Here is an 18,065-nt window from a genome sequence, read left to right as displayed (position 1 = left end):
GTTTCTGTGTGCGACAAGAAGTGTATTAATTAAATAAATAATAACAACCCTAACAACTACGATAAATCAATCAGATGTCCACAAAATTGCTGTAATTACACCACTCTAGGTTACTAGCTTCTTTGATTGACAGTACGTCGTTGTAGCTTTTGACATCTCACTAAGTACTGAATTCTAGTAGTCAGTGTATACCATTGTTCCATGATTGGTTTGCAAGTGACCTGTGGTGTTGCAGAACTATAGAAACCCCCACGAGCCGCAACGTCTATCCTGGAAACAATGTTACTACAGGAATATAAACGGTAGAGACGTTGGAAAGCTATGGGTACAAATACACCTAATCAGAAAAACGTATATTTTAATATTATCTATGTTAATAGGAATGCCATTTCAAAATACTACAGAGTGGCAACTCTCTTCACGTCGTCTATTCAGGAGTCAACAGAGTCTATTGTAACGGTAACCACCACTGTTGTTCCAGATGGTACTTTACCTTCAATGGTACCGAATGTCCTTATCCCGGACCCATCGACCTGGTGGTTTTCAACCGGTACGGAGAGGACAGTATCTACAGGACCAGACAAACGGAAGGATATTGTAACAACATGCCCAGTGGAAATGTTACCGTAGCGCTTCACGTAGGTAAATGCCTAGGCTACAGCCGTAGAATCGATGATGCGAGCACAGGATGGTTTGGGCTCTCGCCTTCTCGTATTCTTATCGAAGAGGTCTATCCGCCTCAAGACTAAAGATTCCTCATGTCTTGACGTCATCTCACTTACTGAGTGTGTATACGTTTGTTCTAGTCCGTAAACTTGTGTTTCTCGTTGCTGAAAATTAGTGCCACGAGCACCAAACTTAGATAGCATACTTGTATTTGTATTTGAGATTGCTACGCATGCGCTGAACCCATAAAACGTGTATTCAATATATTCTATATAATTTCACTCAATTTAGTAACCAAAGTGTCAGTTAGATAATGCAGCGGCGTAGGAAGATGTTCACGAGCGGGAGGGGCTGTCACATGAGTAAGCAAAAACTACTTCGCTTGCCAGACCGTAAACAGATTTGCAAAAGTCGCTGGCACAGAAAATTTCAAATTCCTAGACCGAGCAAGGGAGATTCGGTCCCCAGCCTCCCGCTTCCTACTCCGGTGTAATGTCAACCATTAGAATGGATGAAACGTCATGATCAGATGACACTGAGCCATGCAGGCCGTCGTCTGTTCTTCTAGATTAAAGCTAGACCAGCCCGACAAATTTCCATCAATATCCATCCACACTTTTGAGTAATCCTGTCGGTCCACAAACGTATATGCAAACAAACAAACAGTGATAATCAAGAAGCACGTACAAAGTCGAAACGCTCCGCGTGCCATAGCTGCAAGCAGTTCGATTCACGTCCACAATATTAAACATACGGGGGCATTATCTAATCACGTGTTACGCCGTCGTACAGTTGATCGACTTCACTATTGTAACTATAGAATTAAAAATGTAACAGTCGGAGATACGGCGACGTTGCTAGATCGCCCTCCAGCGCGCTGTACCCAACTTCTTCGACTAAACAATATCTAACGCCACGGCGTTTATTTTATCCAGCGCTCAAACTGCGCGTTTAATGAAACGAGGGCGGTGTTTATTTGTTAAAGGCTCTCTGTCCGTGTTGTACGAGTGTCACGCTTTAGGTTTGACATCTTTTCAAGAGAACAACATCTAGCTAAACTAGTACATGTATCTCACAATTTGAAACATCATTTGTCTATATTAATTAATTAAATGTTTGCCTCACGTATGCCTCCGAAGAAGTCGTACGAGTTTTTCTTCAAAATATGAGCAATAGATGAAATGCGGCGTCTACTCGAAGGCGGCGTTTAATTAATTAATCAAAGAAATGCGGTATTCTTATCTAGTAATTATAGTCTTCGCCTATTTTTAGGTCTAAGGCATTGAAATTTAGTAGCTATGGAGCCAATCACTGCACTACAAATTAGTCTTACGAGTAATTACAGCTAGTCACACGAGTTACATGTGGTAGCAAACTTTTCTTGTTTACAGACTCATCTTACAGAAGACACGTGCGCGACGAAGGCAGAGGGATATGGGGCTAGGCATCTCCTACTCATTTTGTTCCCAAAGTCCCGTATACCCTAAGCAAGTCGATACAATAGTGATACGAAAACCTGTAACATCGACATTCAAGCAAAGTCTGTTGCTAGACTTCAGATTTGAAGTCGCATTTCAGCGATTTGATTTGTCTGCATGTCTTAGATAATCACGTGACCATGAAAGTCCTTCTAGACTGTCAAGCACTTGGACTGTCTAGAGCACTAAATTCATTCAAATAACAATTTGCGTGGATACCGTGATTACATGCGTTGATGCAAGATTCATGATTACACAGCAAAACTTAGAACAAAGATTGCTGACCTAGCTGCTTACGCTACACCTTTGTATGATTACATCATGTCTCGTGACCACAATCTACAACTTAGTATAACAATCGCAGACGGCAGCAGTAATCGAATTTGTAACGTTGAAGAATGTCGATTACAGTGTCGTTTCTTCTGTTACCATCACTAGTCTTTCTCCAGACTGTTGTGATTGCACAATCTACTACTGTTTGTACTACTCCAACACCAACACCAGTAAGTAAGTGCAAAATGTTAGCGATATTGTAGACGTAAATGCTAAACTTCGCCTACAGTTTAGAAGACACACACACACACACACACACACACACACACACACACACACACACACACACACACACACACACACACACACACACACACACACACACACACACACACACCGCCACCACCGCCACCACCACCACCGCCACCACCACCGCCACCACCACCGCCACCACCACCACCACCACCACCACCACCACCACCACAGCCGCCGTCGCCACCAGCAACTGCGCTAGACACTGCAGTTGTCATGATCATTTCAAAGTTGGCGTAATTACCATTACTTTCTTGATTGACAAGTGTACCGCATACGTTGTACACCTTCTCACATCCTAGTAATCAAATAACTGACGCAGTGTTCGAAATTCAGTGGCAGATGTAGTCGTCACCATGACAACCTCACAAAATGTTTAGTCGTCAAGGAGTTTATGACTTTATATATATTTTATTGATATCAAATAATGATACTGATTGTTCTGGCAAGTAAACGAAATTCCAGGACTTCAGACTTCTCACTCACAGTCTGACCCGAGTAATTCCACTAATATGCAAATACTACAGCATAAAAACAAAAGTTTATTGGGTCCACCATAACTTGAGTGACTTTAGTCGTCAGGATGGCAACCTCGCTGGAATAGTTGGTCGTCCCATAAACTCAGCTAGTCGTCAAATAACAACTCGACGATCACTTTTTCGAACACTGCTGACGATGTGAATAGGGGAGCCATTCACGTAGAATTGACTGCTAATGCAATTAATTAATTAACTAATGTTTCTATTGTATGTTTGAAACAACTAGTACCAGCGCTTTGCCAGCACTGAGACACCGACTACAGCATTTCATCGAAAGGTGCGTCTATAGATACTCTTTTATCTATGTTGTCGTTCTTCCCAGACATCCGTCCGTGCAGAATCGACTGCTAACGCAATTAAATCGCCGCCGCACCAATTTACTAAAAGTCGCTGTATTCTACACTGAGTTCTAGTAATTGCAATCAGCGTACTACTATTCTTTCAATGATTCTTTATGTTACGCTATTGCAAGTGGCCTGTGGTGTTCAGAATAGCAACGGAGAAGAGAATCGTTCAACCTGGAAACAATGTGTTTGGAATACGACAAACGCCACTGACGACGGACTGATACATGTATGAATTTTAACAAATTACTAAATACTTTTTTAATACTGTGATACATAGGAGTGCAATTTCACAGTAGAAAGTTGTGGCAACTCTCTTCATGTCGTCTACTCAGGAGTCAACAGAGTCTATTGTAACGGTTATCAGGAATGTTGCTCCAGATGGTACTTTACCTTCGATGGTGATGAATGTGATGATCCCGCACCTATTGACCTGGTGGTTTTCAAGCGGTACACAGAGGACAGTCCCTACAGGACAAGACAAATGGAAGGATATTGTGACAAGATGCCCAATGGAGTTGTGACCGTAGGGCTCCATGTAGGCACATGCAAAGGCATGATCGACGAACTTGCTAATGCGTACACAGGATGGAATGAGAAATCACCGTCTCGTATTCTTGTTCAAGAAATGGGTCCACCTCAAGATCAATCAGAGTCTATGCCTCCACCCTAGATATCTAATATGTCTGGACCACTGAGTGACCGGTTGCTCTATTCTTTAACCTTGCATGTTTCTTGTATGTTAGTGCTATGAGCACCAAACCTATAGTTATCATTCTAGCGTAATTGGTAATGTGAGATTGCAGAGCATGCCCTGAACCTGAACAAGATGTATTGTATCTACGAGTGTATACTTTCATACAATAATTTCGTCATCCTAGTAAACATGGCTATGTTCTAATGTACATTAAACCCAGCCCTTGTGCGTAACAGTCCCGTATAGACTCTAACAAGTTTCACAAGCGTAGCATGGGGGGGGAGACGGGATGGGGGATGGGGATGGGGAGGGGATGGGGATGGGAATGGGGAATGGGGGAGCTGGGGAACGGGGAGCTATCGCTCCCAAATAGTTTGGGCGTGTCACTTCGTTTCAAGCAGAACCATAATTTTAAAGTCACTAAACGGTGACAGTCCGCTTAATCTCAGAGTAGTATGTTAACGATCGACGACGTGATTAATCGACTATATCTCTTTGACAATACACATCATCATTTCGGTATGATAAAACCAGTGCCGAGAAGTCGTGGACACGGAAAGTGCGCATGACCATCACTTATTTGAGGCGTTTACTACGCTATCTGGCAATGGCAGAGTCAAAGAAGACCGCATCAAAAAGGCATGCAGAAGCCTATCCATCAATTATTTTCCAGTAAGTATAGTTAAGGTCGACAACCCGATTGACCAGAGAATGCAATCTCCTGCGGCTCCGCTAGATAGCTACTCAGTGATTTGCTTGCACTCCACGGTACTTTTTTCACATGTTATTCTAGCTAACTCTATAGCTATAGACCTATATTGCTCGCTACATTACGAAATGCTAAAATTGGTCAACGCTGTTTGCACTGCATTGGTCTTCTAGATTCAATTGCCATCGAGATGCCATTTAATTTGACGATCGCAGCGAGCCATGAACACCTACTTGCCACGGACTGTAACATTGTTTCCACTTCTTTATATACGCACACTGACGGCACTCAGTCCCGCAGTTTATTTGTAACCTGAAATTGATACTATTTACTTAGACGTCTACAAACTGCGAGCTAAACCTTTAGAAAATAGAAAATGGGCGTGGCTTTGCATGTGAGAAATAGGCGTGGTTTGCGGTTTAATTTATTAGCCCCCAAACTTGAGGACCACGCTACGCCGGTGCAAGTTTCAATTAGAAACCCGTATCATTGAGACATAACTACGTATGCAGCCATTTGGATTCTTTTCGACTCGTCGTGCAAAGCCCTAGCTTATAGCTATACATACATGTACTAAATAGATTTACGCGTACATGGTGTCATTTGTATACAGTTGAGAAACTGCTCAATCTACAATTGATTTGTAGCGCGCATTGCTCACTTTATCACCCGTAAAAGTCATTAAATTACTAGAATAATTTATTTGGTAATATTAATTAATTAATATACAATTATCACGTCAATTAATCAACAGAACGACGGACGAGTTAGGTCGTTAGATGAAGCATTTCGAGTGAACCACACGTGATGGACCTGGCTTATTGTATTCGATTACTTTTGGCTCTAGAGCATGCATGTCTCGAAATTCTTTAAGTGAGGCTAGAACTGAGCCACCAATGAATCCACACGCTGTGCTTGACCACAATTCTAGATTCAGCAAGTGTTTGAGACAGGCATGCACCCTTAAAGAAATAAAATGCAAAGGTGGGTGTATACAGTAAAGCAATTTGGAAATTAGCGTTCAATTTTGCTTGCCGTCTAGGCTGGCCATTGTTTTCTATTCAGTAATGGTAGCCTACTATACTACTGACAAAGTCTTCTAGGTCCACAACCTTTTTAATAGGTTGACCTTCAGCTTTGATGACCTAAAGCGATGCTCCTGCATGGCTCACTGTAGGCTCAAGAGTCCAGACGGTCATCTTCCCCGGGCATCTCTCCTTGGTCATATCTCCCGTTCATCTCCCTCCCCGGTCATCTCCCTCCGGTCATATCTCCCGGTCATATCCCCGCCTAGGCTCACTGCTCATTATGAGTAGGTCACTCTGACTTTTTAATTTATAAAATAGATCGTCATTACTGTAATTGTTTAAATCGACACGTTGGTAACAGATTACTAAAATGACAAATTGTATGAATGGCATAGATATTGATTATTACAATACACCTTGTAGGCTCGGCGCATGCTCAGCAATCTCAAATGAGTTTACCAATACAGTTCCGCTAAATTGTTATTGAAATGTTTGTGCTGAACTCATAGTATTAGTTCTCAGCAACAAGAAACACGCAAGGGTATAGAATAGAACAAACAGCCATTCAATGAGTGCGATGACGTCAAGACATGCGCAATCTACTTTTGATACGGGTGCACTTCTCTGATAAGAATACGAGACGGTGATTCTTCAAACCATCCTGTGTTCGCATTATCAAGTCTATTGCTCCAGGGTACGCATGGGCCTACATGAAGCGCCACGGTTACTTCTCCACGAGTCATGTTGTAACAATATCCTTCCGCTTGTCTGGTCCTGTAGGGACTGTCGTCTGTGTACCGCTTGAAAACCACCAGGTCAATAGGTCCGGGATTATCACATTCCTTACGATCGAAGGTAAAGTACCATCTGGAACAACATTGGTGGTAACCGTTACAATAGACTCTGTTGACGCCTGCGTAGACGACATGAAGAGAGTTGCCAGAATGTTCTATTGTGAAATCGCAAGTCTATGAAACACAAAATGACAAATTATTAGAAACGTATGTTTACTTGTGTAATTTGTTAAATAATCTTTATACATGTATTTCTCCCGAGTCTCCATGGTATCTCCCCGTCCAACTACATTGTATCCAGGATAGACGGCCCCCAACTCCATCCTCTACCTGCAACGCAACAGGTCGCTTGCAATAACGTCACATATATAACCAATCATTGAACGAATAGTACGCTGCATTCAGTCTAGACAACGTTGCTAATTTGCACTCACGTCTGGTGTAATGCTAGTTACTACAGACAGGAAGAAAATTAGTGATGGTACCAGTAGAATATACGACACACTGATTGTCATTCTTCAACCTCCTGTCTGTTTGATTGCGATTATTATAGGATGTAGATTGTGGTCACGAGACATGATGTAATCTGTAAGGCTAGCGCAGCAGCTACTGTAGGTCAGCGATATTTGTTACGTTTCGCTGTGTAATCATCGAATCCTGCATGGAGTCACAGTATCCACGCAAATTGTTAGTACAGTCAAATTGCGTGTTGTTTACCTTGTTAGTTGTATTGACTCTTACTTGAGGTCTCGTATAGATTTTCTCAGCAATGCGAATAAATAATTCGACTTTGAGTCTGAATTCTAACTAACTTCACGTTTACGTTTGCGTAACTAGTCTGTAACATTGTGTGGTACATTCACTGGCGTCTAGCGTAGGGGACTCAGGGGGATAGAGCCTCCTCAATCTTTGCACGCGCGTCAAGCAAAAGCGCCACGTTTCTCTCGGGTTACCAAACAGCGAGATGGATCTTTGTCCATCACACTATCCCGGCAATAGGGCGGCTGTTCATACTGTGGAAGTAAAAAGTAAAAAATGGGCGTGGCCTTGCAGTGTTCATCAGCATAGGTGTGTACAATTTAATCTTAAAGTCCCGTATATACTATGACAATGTGCCGCTATGTCTACCTGACAACTCCTTCCACAGAGTGAGATGATATAACACCGACATTCTAACAAAATTTTTTTATGTCTGCCACCAATTCAGACTAGAAGTCAAGTTTTAGTTGCATGCGCTCGATGTAATTACGCGTAGCAACTCTAGATGCCAAAGTAATGTCACCTGGTGACTACACAACTACAACACGCAACTGCATGCTCAATTCATTAGTGCATTCAAACAACAATGGGATTCATTACACAGCAATAAAATCGCTGACCTAGATAGTCTGGTAATGCTAACCTTTGCACTTGATTACATCATGTCTCGTGACCATGCACATTCTACGTAGCCCCTATAAATAATCGTAATCAGAAGAACAAAAGCTATCAAATGTAAATTTGTTACCGTTAGAATGACGGTCAGACTAGCATTTCTATTTCTAACATTACTGATTTTGTCTCAAGGATCTCCTACTCCTGTTGATGTTGATATCGACCCACCGCAGTCTTTCACAAGTTCAACTAACATTCCTACTGATGAACAGCCAGTAAGTCCTGTAATTGCAAACCTTATATTATAGCAAACATGTAGTCAATTAGAAATTGATGTTAGAGATTCTAGGAAGGTGCTACAGTGTATAGTGAAATACCGTTCTCCAAACACACACACACACACACTCGCGCGCACGCACGCACGCACGCACGCACGCACGCACGTACACATTCTTTCAAATAACTGACGATAAGAGTAACTTTTAGAGGAGCCATTTTTTCATGCATAGAATTGCCTGCAACGCATTACTGTTTCTATTGTAAGGTTGAAACAACTGAGCCGCCGACAACTACGTGTACATGTACGACGACGCCGGCAACGACGCAGAAGCCAACGACGCAGAAGCCAACGGTGCGTAAATATACTTTAGTATAGTGTTGTCGTTCTTACCGAAACATGCATCCGTGCAGAATCGACTGCTAACGAAGTTAATCACTCCTGCATGCACAAATTTACTCTAGAGGACGTAGGATCTACACTGAGTTCTAGCAATGACCGTACCATGCATTCTTTCAATGATTCTTTGCGTTACGTTATTGCAAGTGACCTGTGGTGTTGCAGAAGAGCAATGGAGAAGGAGAGAAGCTACGCTGGAAACAATGTGTTTGGAAAACGACAAACACCACTGACGAGGGACCGCTACATGTATGAATTTTAACAAATTATAAAATACTTTCTAATACTGTAATCTATGTTTCACAGAAATGCAATTTCACAGTAGAACATACTACCAGCTCTCTTCATGTCGTCTACTCAGGAGTCAACAGAGTCTATTGTAACGGTTACCAGGAATGTTGCTCCAGATGGTACTTTACCTTCAATGGTACTGAATGTCATGATCCCGCACCTATTGACCTGGTGGTTTTCAAGCGATACACAGAGGACAGTCCCTACAGGACCAGACAAACAGAAGGATATTGTTATAACATGAACAGTGGAATTGTAACCGTAGCGCTTCATGTAGGTAAATGCCTAGGCATGATCGACGAACTTGCTAATGCGTACACAGGATGGAACGAACACTCACCGTCTCGTATTCTTATTCGAGAAGCGTATCCGCCTCAAGGTCACTTAACGCCTCCGTCTCCACCGTGATATACGTCTTGACGTCATCGCACTCGCTGAATGGCTGTTTGTTCTATTCTCTAACCTTTCATGTTTCTTATGTTAGTGCTATGAGCACCAAACTTATACCTAACATTTTAGCGTAATTGGTAACTCATGTGAAATTGCTGAGCATGTCCTGAACCTACACAAGATGTATTAGCTAATTAGTTAGAATTTTTATAAATCCCATATTTCGTCATCTTAGTAAACAACATGTCAGTTAGAAATTTACGGTATTAAACGCCAATTTGTACATGAAACGTAAGAAAGTCATTGTGTCTGTTGACCTCTAATACTATAGAGACCTTTATTGGTAATGCAGGCCTGTAGCAAAGAAGCAACTACGCTGACAGCATCAGATTTGTTTAATTAATCAATGCACAAAGAATCGGTCATAACTAAGTCACATGACTATTATCGTGTATTTACGTTGTGCGTACAATTTGTCACTACAAACTCATCTTACACGTGACAAACACGTGCACGAAGAAGTCCCGTATACTCTAACAAGTTTCAAGTAGAAAACGTAACATCGAGATTTCAAGTAAGCTAAGAAGACCGTTTACGACTGCCAACATACTCTCGCTAACTCAAAGTCGAATTAGGTAATCGCATTTCTGCGATTCGTCTGTCCTAACTCTAGCTAGGCCTAGCTAGCTAGAGTAAGACTTAGAGAACTGTAGAGACCCAAGTAAAAGTCGATACAACTAACAGCACGCAACTGGACTGTCTACAGCATTCAAATAACAATTTGCGTATTGTGCCTCCATGCAAGATTCATGATTACACAGCAAGAGTTAGCTAATTAGCTAGAACTAAAATCGCTGACCTAGCTGCTACGTTAGCCCTAATTTGTATGATTACATCACGTCTCGTGACCACAATCTACATCCTATAATAATCGCAATCAAACGGACAGCAGCTAACGAGGCTATACCTAGACAAGATTGAAGAATGACAATCAGTGTGTCGTATATTCTACTGGTACCATCACTAATTTTCTTCCTGTCCGTAGTAACTAGCATTACACCAGACGTGAGTGCAAATTTGCAACGTTGTATACATGAATGCAGCTTTCAATGGTTGGGTAACGTGCATGACGTTATTGCAAGCGACTTGTTGCGTTGCAGGTAGAGGATGGAGTTGGGGGCCGTCTATCCTGGAAACAATGTAGTTGGACGGGGAGATACCATGGAGACTCGAGAGAAATACATGTATAAAGATTATTTAACAAATTCCAATAGTAAACATACGTTTCTAATAATTTGTGTTTTATAGAAGTGCAATTTCGCAATAGAACATTCTGGCAACTCTCTTCATGTCGTCTACGCAGGCGTCAACAGAGTCTATTGTAACGGTTACCACCAATGTTGTTCCAGATGGTACTTTACCTTCAATGGTACTGAATGTAATAATCCCGGACCTATTGACCTGGTGGTTTTCAAGCGGTACACAGACGACAGTCCCTACAGGACCAGACAAGCGGAAGGATATTGTTACAACATGAACAGTGGAAAGGTAACCGTGGCTCTTCATGTAGGCCCATGCGTACCCTGGAGCAATAGAATTGATAATGCGAACACAGGATGGTTTGAAAAATCACCGTCTCGTATTCTTATCAGAGAGGTGTACCCGTATCAAAAGTAGATTGCGCATGTCTTGACGTCATCGCACTCATTGAATGGCTGTTTGTTCTATTCTATACCCTTGCGTGTTTCTTGTTGCTGAGAAGTAATGCTATGAGTTCAGCACCAAACATTTCAATAACAATTTAGCGAAACTGTATTGGTACATGTACAGTAACTCATTTGAGATTGCTGAGCATGCGCTGAGCCTACAAGGTGTATTGTAATAATCAATATCTATGCTATTCATACAATTTGTCATCATAGTAACCTGTTACCAACGTGTCGATTTATTTTATAAACTAGTAATTGAAGCTGTGTTTACACCGTCGCTTCTACAGCTATGAGCCTTCAAAGTCCTGAACACCACGCGTACACTAAGTGCATGGAGTAGTTGTCGCGAAGAATCATGAATATACACGCTATTTTCTTTCTAGACGTGCTACCTGTAAATGTATCTAGAATCCTACATAGCGACTGTTGTTTCGCGTGACCGCAAAGTCCGTAAATAGTCTCTACAGAGTCATCATATACGGGTCATAAAATCGCTCATGGCTACGTAATGTTAGATTCCCGTTTAGCTAATTAGTTAGAATTTCATACAATCATAAATTTCGTCATCTTAGTAAACAACATGTCAGTTAGAAATCTACGGTATTAGATGCCAATTTGTACATGAAACATAAGAAAGTCATTGTGTCTGTAGACCTCTAATACTAGAGGGACCTATATTGGTATGCACGCCTGTAGCAAAGAAGCAACTACGCTGACAGCATCAAATTTGTTTAATCAATGCACAAAGAATCGGTCATAACTAAGTCACATGACTATTATCGTGTATTTACGTTGTGTGTACAATTTGTTACTACAAACTCATCGTACACGTAACAAAACACGTGCACGAAGAAGTCCCGTATACTCTAACAAGTTTCAAGTAGAAAACGTAACATCGAGATTTCAAGTAAGCTAAGAAGACCGTTTACGACTGCCAACATACTCTCGCTAACTCAAAGTCGAATTAGGTAATCGCATTTCTGCGATTCGTCTGTCATAACTCTAGCTAGGCCTAGCTAGCTAGAGTAAGACTTAGAGAACTGTAGAGACCCAAGTAAAAGTCGATACAACTAACAACACGCAACTGGACTGTCTACAGCATTCAAATAACAATTTGCGTATTGTGCCTCCATGCAAGATTCATGATTACACAGCAAAAGTTAGCTAATTAGCTAGAACTAAAATCGCTGACCTAGCTGCTACGGTAGCCCTAATTTGTATGATTACATCACGTCTCGTGACCACAATCTACATCTTATAGTAATCGCAATCAAACGGACAGAAGCTACCGAGGCTATACGTCTACAAGATTGAAGAATGACAATCAGTGTGTCGTATATTCTACTGGTACCATCACTAATTTTCTTCCTGTCCGTAGTAACTAGCATTACACCAGACGTGAGTGCAAATTAGCAACATTGTATACATGAATGCAGCTTTCAATGGTTGGGTAACGTGCATGACGTTATTGCAAGCGACCTGTTGCGTTGCAGGTAGAGGATGGAGTTGGAGGCCGTTTGTCGTGGAAACAATGTACTTGGACGGTGAGACACGCTAAGGACTCGGGAAAGATATGTGTATGAAGACTAACAAATTGTAGAAGGTAAACATACTTTTCTAATAATATGTGTCATCTAGGAATGCAAATTCAGAGTAGAACATCCAAACAGCTCTCTCCATGTCGTCTATTCGGGAGTCAACAGAGTCTATTGTAACGGTTACCACCAATGTTGTTCCAGATGGTACTTGAAATTCAATGATACTGAATGTAATAATCCCGGACCTATTGACCTGGTGGTTTTCAAGCGGTACACAGACGACAGTCCCTACAGGACCAGACAAGCGGAGGGATATTGTAACAACATGACCCGTGGAGAAGTAACCGTAGAGCTTCACGTAGGAAAATGCCTAGGCTGGCACAAAAGACACGATTATGATTATGATAATGCGAACACAGGATGGTTTGAAGATTCACCGTCTCGTATTCTTATCAGAGAGGTGTACCCGTATCAAAAGTAGATGCTCATGTCTTGACGCATTGCGCTCATAATTTGAGTGCCTGTTCGTACTATGCTATACCCTTTGTGTGTTTCTTGTTGCTGAGAATTACTAATCGATGCACCAAATTATTCTAGAACACTCTAGCGTAATTGTATTGGTACAGTTTTGCTGAACATGCGCTGAACCTACAAGATGTATTGTAATAATCAATATATTTCATACAATTTGTCATTTTAATGATTAGCCAACCTGTTGATTTAGTCAGAATGACGTACCCATAATGAGCAGCGAGCCAGGGGCAGGTCACTAACCTGAAGGTCAGCCTATTACAACAGTTATATTATGAAACCTAGAAGACTGTAAAGACAGTCACTAGCCACGCCCCTTTCAAGAAAGGGGCTTGGCTAGCGAGACTAGCTATCATTAGATATAATCAGGAGCATATATATGCTCCTGATATAATAGAAACAATGGCACACCTAGACTCTGTCACAAGCATGTAAGATTGAATGATAATTTCCCACATTGCTTCATTGTATTTACTCACCGTTGCATTACTTTCGAAGGTGCCTGTTGCCTGTCTCAAATACTTACTTGCTGAAAGTTGTGGCCAATGTTACCCCTGTACTAATTCTACTAATTCATACGTGAGTAGTTCTAGAAACTTGGAAGAGATGTTGTCATGCCCATTCTTCCAAAAAATGTTACAACTGCTCATGCACTTATTCCCAAACATCACACAAGAGATTGAGAATAATTTGCAAAACCTATAGCTTTACAAAGAGTTTGATAATGGTTATAAAATATCACACTTGTTACGTGTACCTTGACGGTCAGAAATTGTAGAGAGATATGTATCAATAACTTATTTAATTAATCAATAAAAACAATGATTAGAATTTGTCAATAACAGATATAGAACAAGACCGATTGAGATGTCGTTCATCAAAACTGCCTACCGAATGAGAGACTTCCAAACTAATTATTCAATTTAGCATCACTAGACAAATGTGGTCTGCCTGTGTGATTGTACGTGTCTACTACATCTACACCTAAAAATCCAATCTCAATTACTCACACCTAGGGGCGGGAAGGCTACGCGAGACTAGTCGACCGATGCTACTGTACCACACGTTCGAGTGCCCGCACCCGACAGTTTCAATGGCTGTGGGTCACTCTACGTGCGCCACACACACACACACACACACACACACACACACACACACACACACACACACACACACGCACGCACGCACGCACACACACACACACACACACACACACACACACACACACACACACAAACCAACATTGAACAGACACAGACAAAAGCAAAGACTCACACCACACAAAACGTAGAAATGTATATCTTACCGTGTCTGTGTCCTCTTGATATTCCATAGCAAACAGACTCGCCGTGACCGCGTAGATACAAAAGAAGGCGTGGTCCTCAAGTGCGCGCTAATTCAACTAATAAGAAAGAGCCCATCCTCCCTGCAATGAATACTCTACAGATACCTCTACTGTTCTTAGTCTGTTGGCTTGTTACTCAAGAAACTTTCGCCGAGGACAATGGTGTGGGTTTGTTTCCGCCTCTTGGCTGGAATACGTGGTGCAGTGAGGCGTCATGTGAGCAGCATCATTCCAAAGGCAAGCTACACGACGTCTGCAACGAAACAGAGATCAAGCAAGTGGCGGACGCCATGATTTCCAACGGCATGTTTCAACTGGGCTACAGATACATCAATCTAGGTCAACATTTAAAGCTGCTTGACATCGTTATTACATTGTTATGTATTTTCTTGTGTCCATGTGAGACAGATGACTGCTGGGGTGCAACAAAGAGAGCTGAGGTCTGAATTACAGTCCACAGCAAAAACAATAACAACTAAATATCAACAAAACAGTAATAATTAATTAACACTAAAAGTAATATTACACTGGTATACTAGATGACACTAAACAAATATAAATATTGTATAGAACTTTCATAGGGATGGGAGTCGACAAAATCAAATACTCAAATAAACTAAAACACGAAATCACTGAATTTATGGGTGGAAATCCACATAAATACATTGCAACCCCCATGAAGGTATATGCATATGCATAATACAGCATGATATAATACCTATCCAGCAACACTGGTAGTATTTCTAATGCTTATACTATGTAGGATGGCTCCATTCAAGCAGACAAAAATCGATTTCCATCGGGCATAAAGAATTTGACTGATTACCTTCACTCCAAGGGTCTCCTGTTTGGACTATATACCAGGTCAGGTCATAGCTGCACATGCATGTTTACAAGGTACTTTACAAGTAGGACTTGAAGTTGATATCCGAGTTTCACTGTAGTGCTGGACTTTACACGTGCAGTTCGGGTGGTCGAGACGAGCCAATTCCAGGAAGTTACGGACACTACGAACAAGATGCTAAGACATTCGCCAACTGGGGAGTTGACTGTACACGTTGTTGTTTAGAACCCAAATATTTGACTTTCAGATTAATAATTGTGATATAATTAGATGTTAAAATTGATTGGTGCAATACTAAGGTCAATGGCAAGGAGATTGATCCAGAGACAGTTCACACCGAATTCTCGAAGGCACTAAATGCAACCGGCCGACCTATCTTTCTTAATTTATGCCGTGGTTACAGTTATCCTCCACCATCATACACAGCCAAGGTTGCAAACTCGTGGAGGGGTACGATTTGCCAATAGTCAGAGTGCGTGGCTGTGTTAATCACGTTTGTTATTTTGTCAATAGTGAATGGTGATCATCATGATCGATGGGATGATTCAACTTCCCATGTTATAGAAATCATGGCCCCAGTTGCTAAATATGCTGGACCTGGAGGATGGTCTGTTATTTCCCACAGCCTGACTGTTTGTTGTATTGTAAGACATACATGATCCTGTGTAGCTAATCGTATGCAATACAAGAATCAGCTAGTTACCACAGCTGATATTTCTTCTTCACTGCTAGTAGCACATATGCTGTCTTGTAGGAATGATCCTGATTTTCTAATGACTGGTGGAGCTGGGTGTGATGATTTCTCCATGTCTCATTGTCCAGGCCAAACTGATATAGAATATAAAACGGAATTTAGCATTTGGTGTGATCTGTCTAGTGTACTCATCGTACAATGCACTTTACTGTCAATGTACTGCAGGTCCATTACGGCATCTCCATTGCTTGTTTCTACTGACATTCGTAACATGACTAGCATAATGAAGGAGATCCTACTGAACAAGGTGGATGTGTAGCATGGTATGGTGTGGTGTGGTGGTGTGGTGGCGGCGGTGGCGGTGGTGTGTGTGTGTGTGTGTGTGTGTGTGTGTGTGTGTGTGTGTGTGTGTGTGTGTGTGTGTGTGTGTGTGTGTGTGTGTGTGTGTGTGTGTGTGTGTGTGTGTGTGTGTGTGTGTGTGTGTGTGTGTTAGAAATAGGCAGGCAGAAACACTCATCCTGACGTCCTCAACAAGGACACATTTCTTCCATATTCCTTAGTACTTTGAACATCATACATTATTCATCATTTCAGGAAATTTTGGCTGTCAATCAAGACAAGAGAAGAGTAGCAGGCGGTCGTGTTGGATTCCATGACTGCTCAGAAGGAAAAGAAATCTGCCAAGTACGTAAGCTTCTGAGTTACCTACAAACTGTTGATATCAAAGTGTTTACATTGAATGTGTCCATAGATTTGGGCTCGTCCTCTAGAAGGATTGTCTAAAGCCGTGGTGCTTTACAATGCTGGTAAGGATGACCATGACATCGTACTTGACTTCAAGCAGATTGGCTGGGAAGGGAAGAAAGTTATGTAAGTTATAAAGTTACTTATCTTTAATAATACTGCTAAGCAGAAATAGTCTAGAGTCAACCTGATTAATTAAAAAACTGGACAAGCATAAATGCATGCGTGCGTGCGTGCGTGTGTGTTGAAACTGACTTGCTAGAGTTGTGAGTTAGGCAGGAACTGTGTAATGAATCTACACACACAGTCTGCAAGCAGGAATTAAGTGTCACATAATGTATGATCCAACACTTGCTTCTCATTTCGGCTCTTTGTTGTTCACGTGAGCAGGATACGTGATCTGTGGGCTCACAAAGACTTGGGATCATTCACAGGAGATTTCAAATCTCATGTTGTGTCTCACGGCTGTACAATGCTCAACATTACTCTGACAGACGAGTGACTACAATGACTCTTGTACACGTACTCCATTGACCAGTCTTATGGACTTGAAGATTTCCATTTGTATTCTTTGTTATTGTGCTGTTAATTATATTTGTGAGACAGTTGCCTTATTCAGGCATACAACTTGTAGTGCTGCTTTCTCTTCGTGAATTACATCAAAATCCATTCTGGAATGACTTGTGTGTCCTTGCATTAATCGCTATGTTCAGGGGTGTATTTCCAGCAATCCAGCTCTAGAACCAACCAGGTGTACTGTATGAATGTATCCATACTGACATGGAATTTGCACAAGTTTTAGAAATAGACAGTTACACTTGGGAGCAAACACAGACCTTACAACCAGTTTGAAGTCCAAACCAGTTGGTCTGTTAGGTACTGTATCAGTCCTTTTACGAGTTGCAATGACACACTTCATTCCACCAATTGGTGACTGCTAAATGCAAAATCTGGCACAGATAACCACAAATCACAAATAAAAATTGTAGATGCCTCCTCTGTAGTGGAAATGATTTCAGGATGTGAGAACACATGTAGGGAACCATGCCCCTGACGACTCTCTACCATGGCAAACGCTAACCCATAAAA

General features: G+C 41.6%; 6 protein-coding genes and 1 long non-coding RNA gene across 12 annotated transcripts; 5 read left to right on the top strand and 2 right to left on the bottom strand.

The window, feature by feature from the left end:
• The first annotated feature begins 2,510 nt into the window (after positions 1 to 2,510).
• On the top strand, positions 2,511 to 4,538 carry LOC134194115 (collagen triple helix repeat-containing protein 1-like). The gene is made up of 4 exons (XM_062663022.1): positions 2,511 to 2,647; positions 3,495 to 3,545; positions 3,758 to 3,841; positions 3,893 to 4,538. The coding sequence occupies exons 1-4, from the start codon at positions 2,543 to 2,545 to the stop codon at positions 4,283 to 4,285; spliced, it is 633 nt and encodes a 210-aa protein (XP_062519006.1). The 5' UTR covers positions 2,511 to 2,542; the 3' UTR covers positions 4,286 to 4,538.
• A 1,902-nt stretch (positions 4,539 to 6,440) lies between these two features.
• LOC134193896 (collagen triple helix repeat-containing protein 1-like) lies at positions 6,441 to 8,439 on the bottom strand. Of its 4 annotated transcripts, none has more exons than XM_062662752.1 (4): positions 7,364 to 7,925; positions 7,275 to 7,294; positions 7,087 to 7,170; positions 6,441 to 7,014 (listed from the first exon to the last, which is right to left on the bottom strand). In XM_062662752.1, exons 1-4 carry the CDS (start codon positions 7,416 to 7,418, stop codon positions 6,646 to 6,648), a joined length of 528 nt encoding a protein of 175 aa, XP_062518736.1. In that variant the 5' UTR covers positions 7,419 to 7,925; the 3' UTR covers positions 6,441 to 6,645. The 4 variants fall into 4 exon arrangements, 3 of the variants coding, with proteins under 3 accessions (XP_062518736.1, XP_062518735.1, XP_062518734.1); XM_062662751.1 differs by having other exon boundaries at positions 7,275 to 7,497; positions 7,558 to 7,925; XM_062662750.1 differs by having other exon boundaries at positions 7,275 to 7,925.
• LOC134193895 (collagen triple helix repeat-containing protein 1-like) lies at positions 8,348 to 9,900 on the top strand. The gene is made up of 4 exons (XM_062662749.1): positions 8,348 to 8,489; positions 8,759 to 8,845; positions 9,056 to 9,139; positions 9,197 to 9,900. Exons 1-4 carry the CDS (start codon positions 8,355 to 8,357, stop codon positions 9,587 to 9,589), a joined length of 699 nt encoding a protein of 232 aa, XP_062518733.1. The 5' UTR covers positions 8,348 to 8,354; the 3' UTR covers positions 9,590 to 9,900.
• Positions 9,901 to 10,491: 591 nt separating this feature from the next.
• On the top strand, positions 10,492 to 11,477 carry LOC134194129 (collagen triple helix repeat-containing protein 1-like). Its single transcript, XM_062663037.1, has 3 exons — positions 10,492 to 10,636; positions 10,732 to 10,815; positions 10,880 to 11,477. Exons 1-3 carry the CDS (start codon positions 10,556 to 10,558, stop codon positions 11,246 to 11,248), a joined length of 534 nt encoding a protein of 177 aa, XP_062519021.1. The 5' UTR covers positions 10,492 to 10,555; the 3' UTR covers positions 11,249 to 11,477.
• Positions 11,478 to 12,527: 1,050 nt separating this feature from the next.
• LOC134194090 (collagen triple helix repeat-containing protein 1-like) lies at positions 12,528 to 13,299 on the top strand. The gene is made up of 3 exons (XM_062662996.1): positions 12,528 to 12,678; positions 12,774 to 12,857; positions 12,919 to 13,299. The coding sequence occupies exons 1-3, from the start codon at positions 12,598 to 12,600 to the stop codon at positions 13,297 to 13,299; spliced, it is 546 nt and encodes a 181-aa protein (XP_062518980.1). The 5' UTR covers positions 12,528 to 12,597.
• LOC134194091 (uncharacterized) lies at positions 13,096 to 13,662 on the bottom strand. Its single transcript, XR_009972143.1, has 3 exons — positions 13,531 to 13,662; positions 13,256 to 13,466; positions 13,096 to 13,193 (listed from the first exon to the last, which is right to left on the bottom strand). It is a non-coding gene; the product is annotated as an uncharacterized LOC134194091 (long non-coding RNA).
• A 1,026-nt stretch (positions 13,663 to 14,688) lies between these two features.
• LOC134194089 (uncharacterized) lies at positions 14,689 to 17,647 on the top strand. Of its 3 annotated transcripts, XM_062662994.1 has the most exons (12): positions 14,915 to 15,033; positions 15,103 to 15,187; positions 15,265 to 15,376; positions 15,458 to 15,558; positions 15,639 to 15,745; positions 15,809 to 15,988; positions 16,052 to 16,145; positions 16,293 to 16,400; positions 16,458 to 16,539; positions 16,827 to 16,916; positions 16,984 to 17,102; positions 17,367 to 17,647. In XM_062662994.1, the coding sequence occupies exons 3-12, from the start codon at positions 15,278 to 15,280 to the stop codon at positions 17,476 to 17,478; spliced, it is 1,092 nt and encodes a 363-aa protein (XP_062518978.1). In that variant the 5' UTR covers positions 14,915 to 15,033; positions 15,103 to 15,187; positions 15,265 to 15,277; the 3' UTR covers positions 17,479 to 17,647. The 3 variants fall into 3 exon arrangements, with proteins under 3 accessions (XP_062518977.1, XP_062518978.1, XP_062518979.1); XM_062662993.1 differs by lacking the exon at positions 15,265 to 15,376 and having other exon boundaries at positions 14,689 to 15,033; positions 15,103 to 15,134; XM_062662995.1 differs by lacking the exon at positions 14,915 to 15,033 and having other exon boundaries at positions 15,052 to 15,210; positions 15,276 to 15,376.
• The last annotated feature ends 418 nt before the right edge of the window (positions 17,648 to 18,065 follow it).

The sequence above is a fragment of the Corticium candelabrum genome, chromosome 18, assembly GCF_963422355.1.
Source record: "Corticium candelabrum chromosome 18, ooCorCand1.1, whole genome shotgun sequence".
Lineage (NCBI taxonomy): Eukaryota > Metazoa > Porifera > Homoscleromorpha > Homosclerophorida > Plakinidae > Corticium > Corticium candelabrum.
Note: the sequence above shows the minus strand (reverse complement) of the source record. Positions and strands in the feature narration are given on the sequence as shown.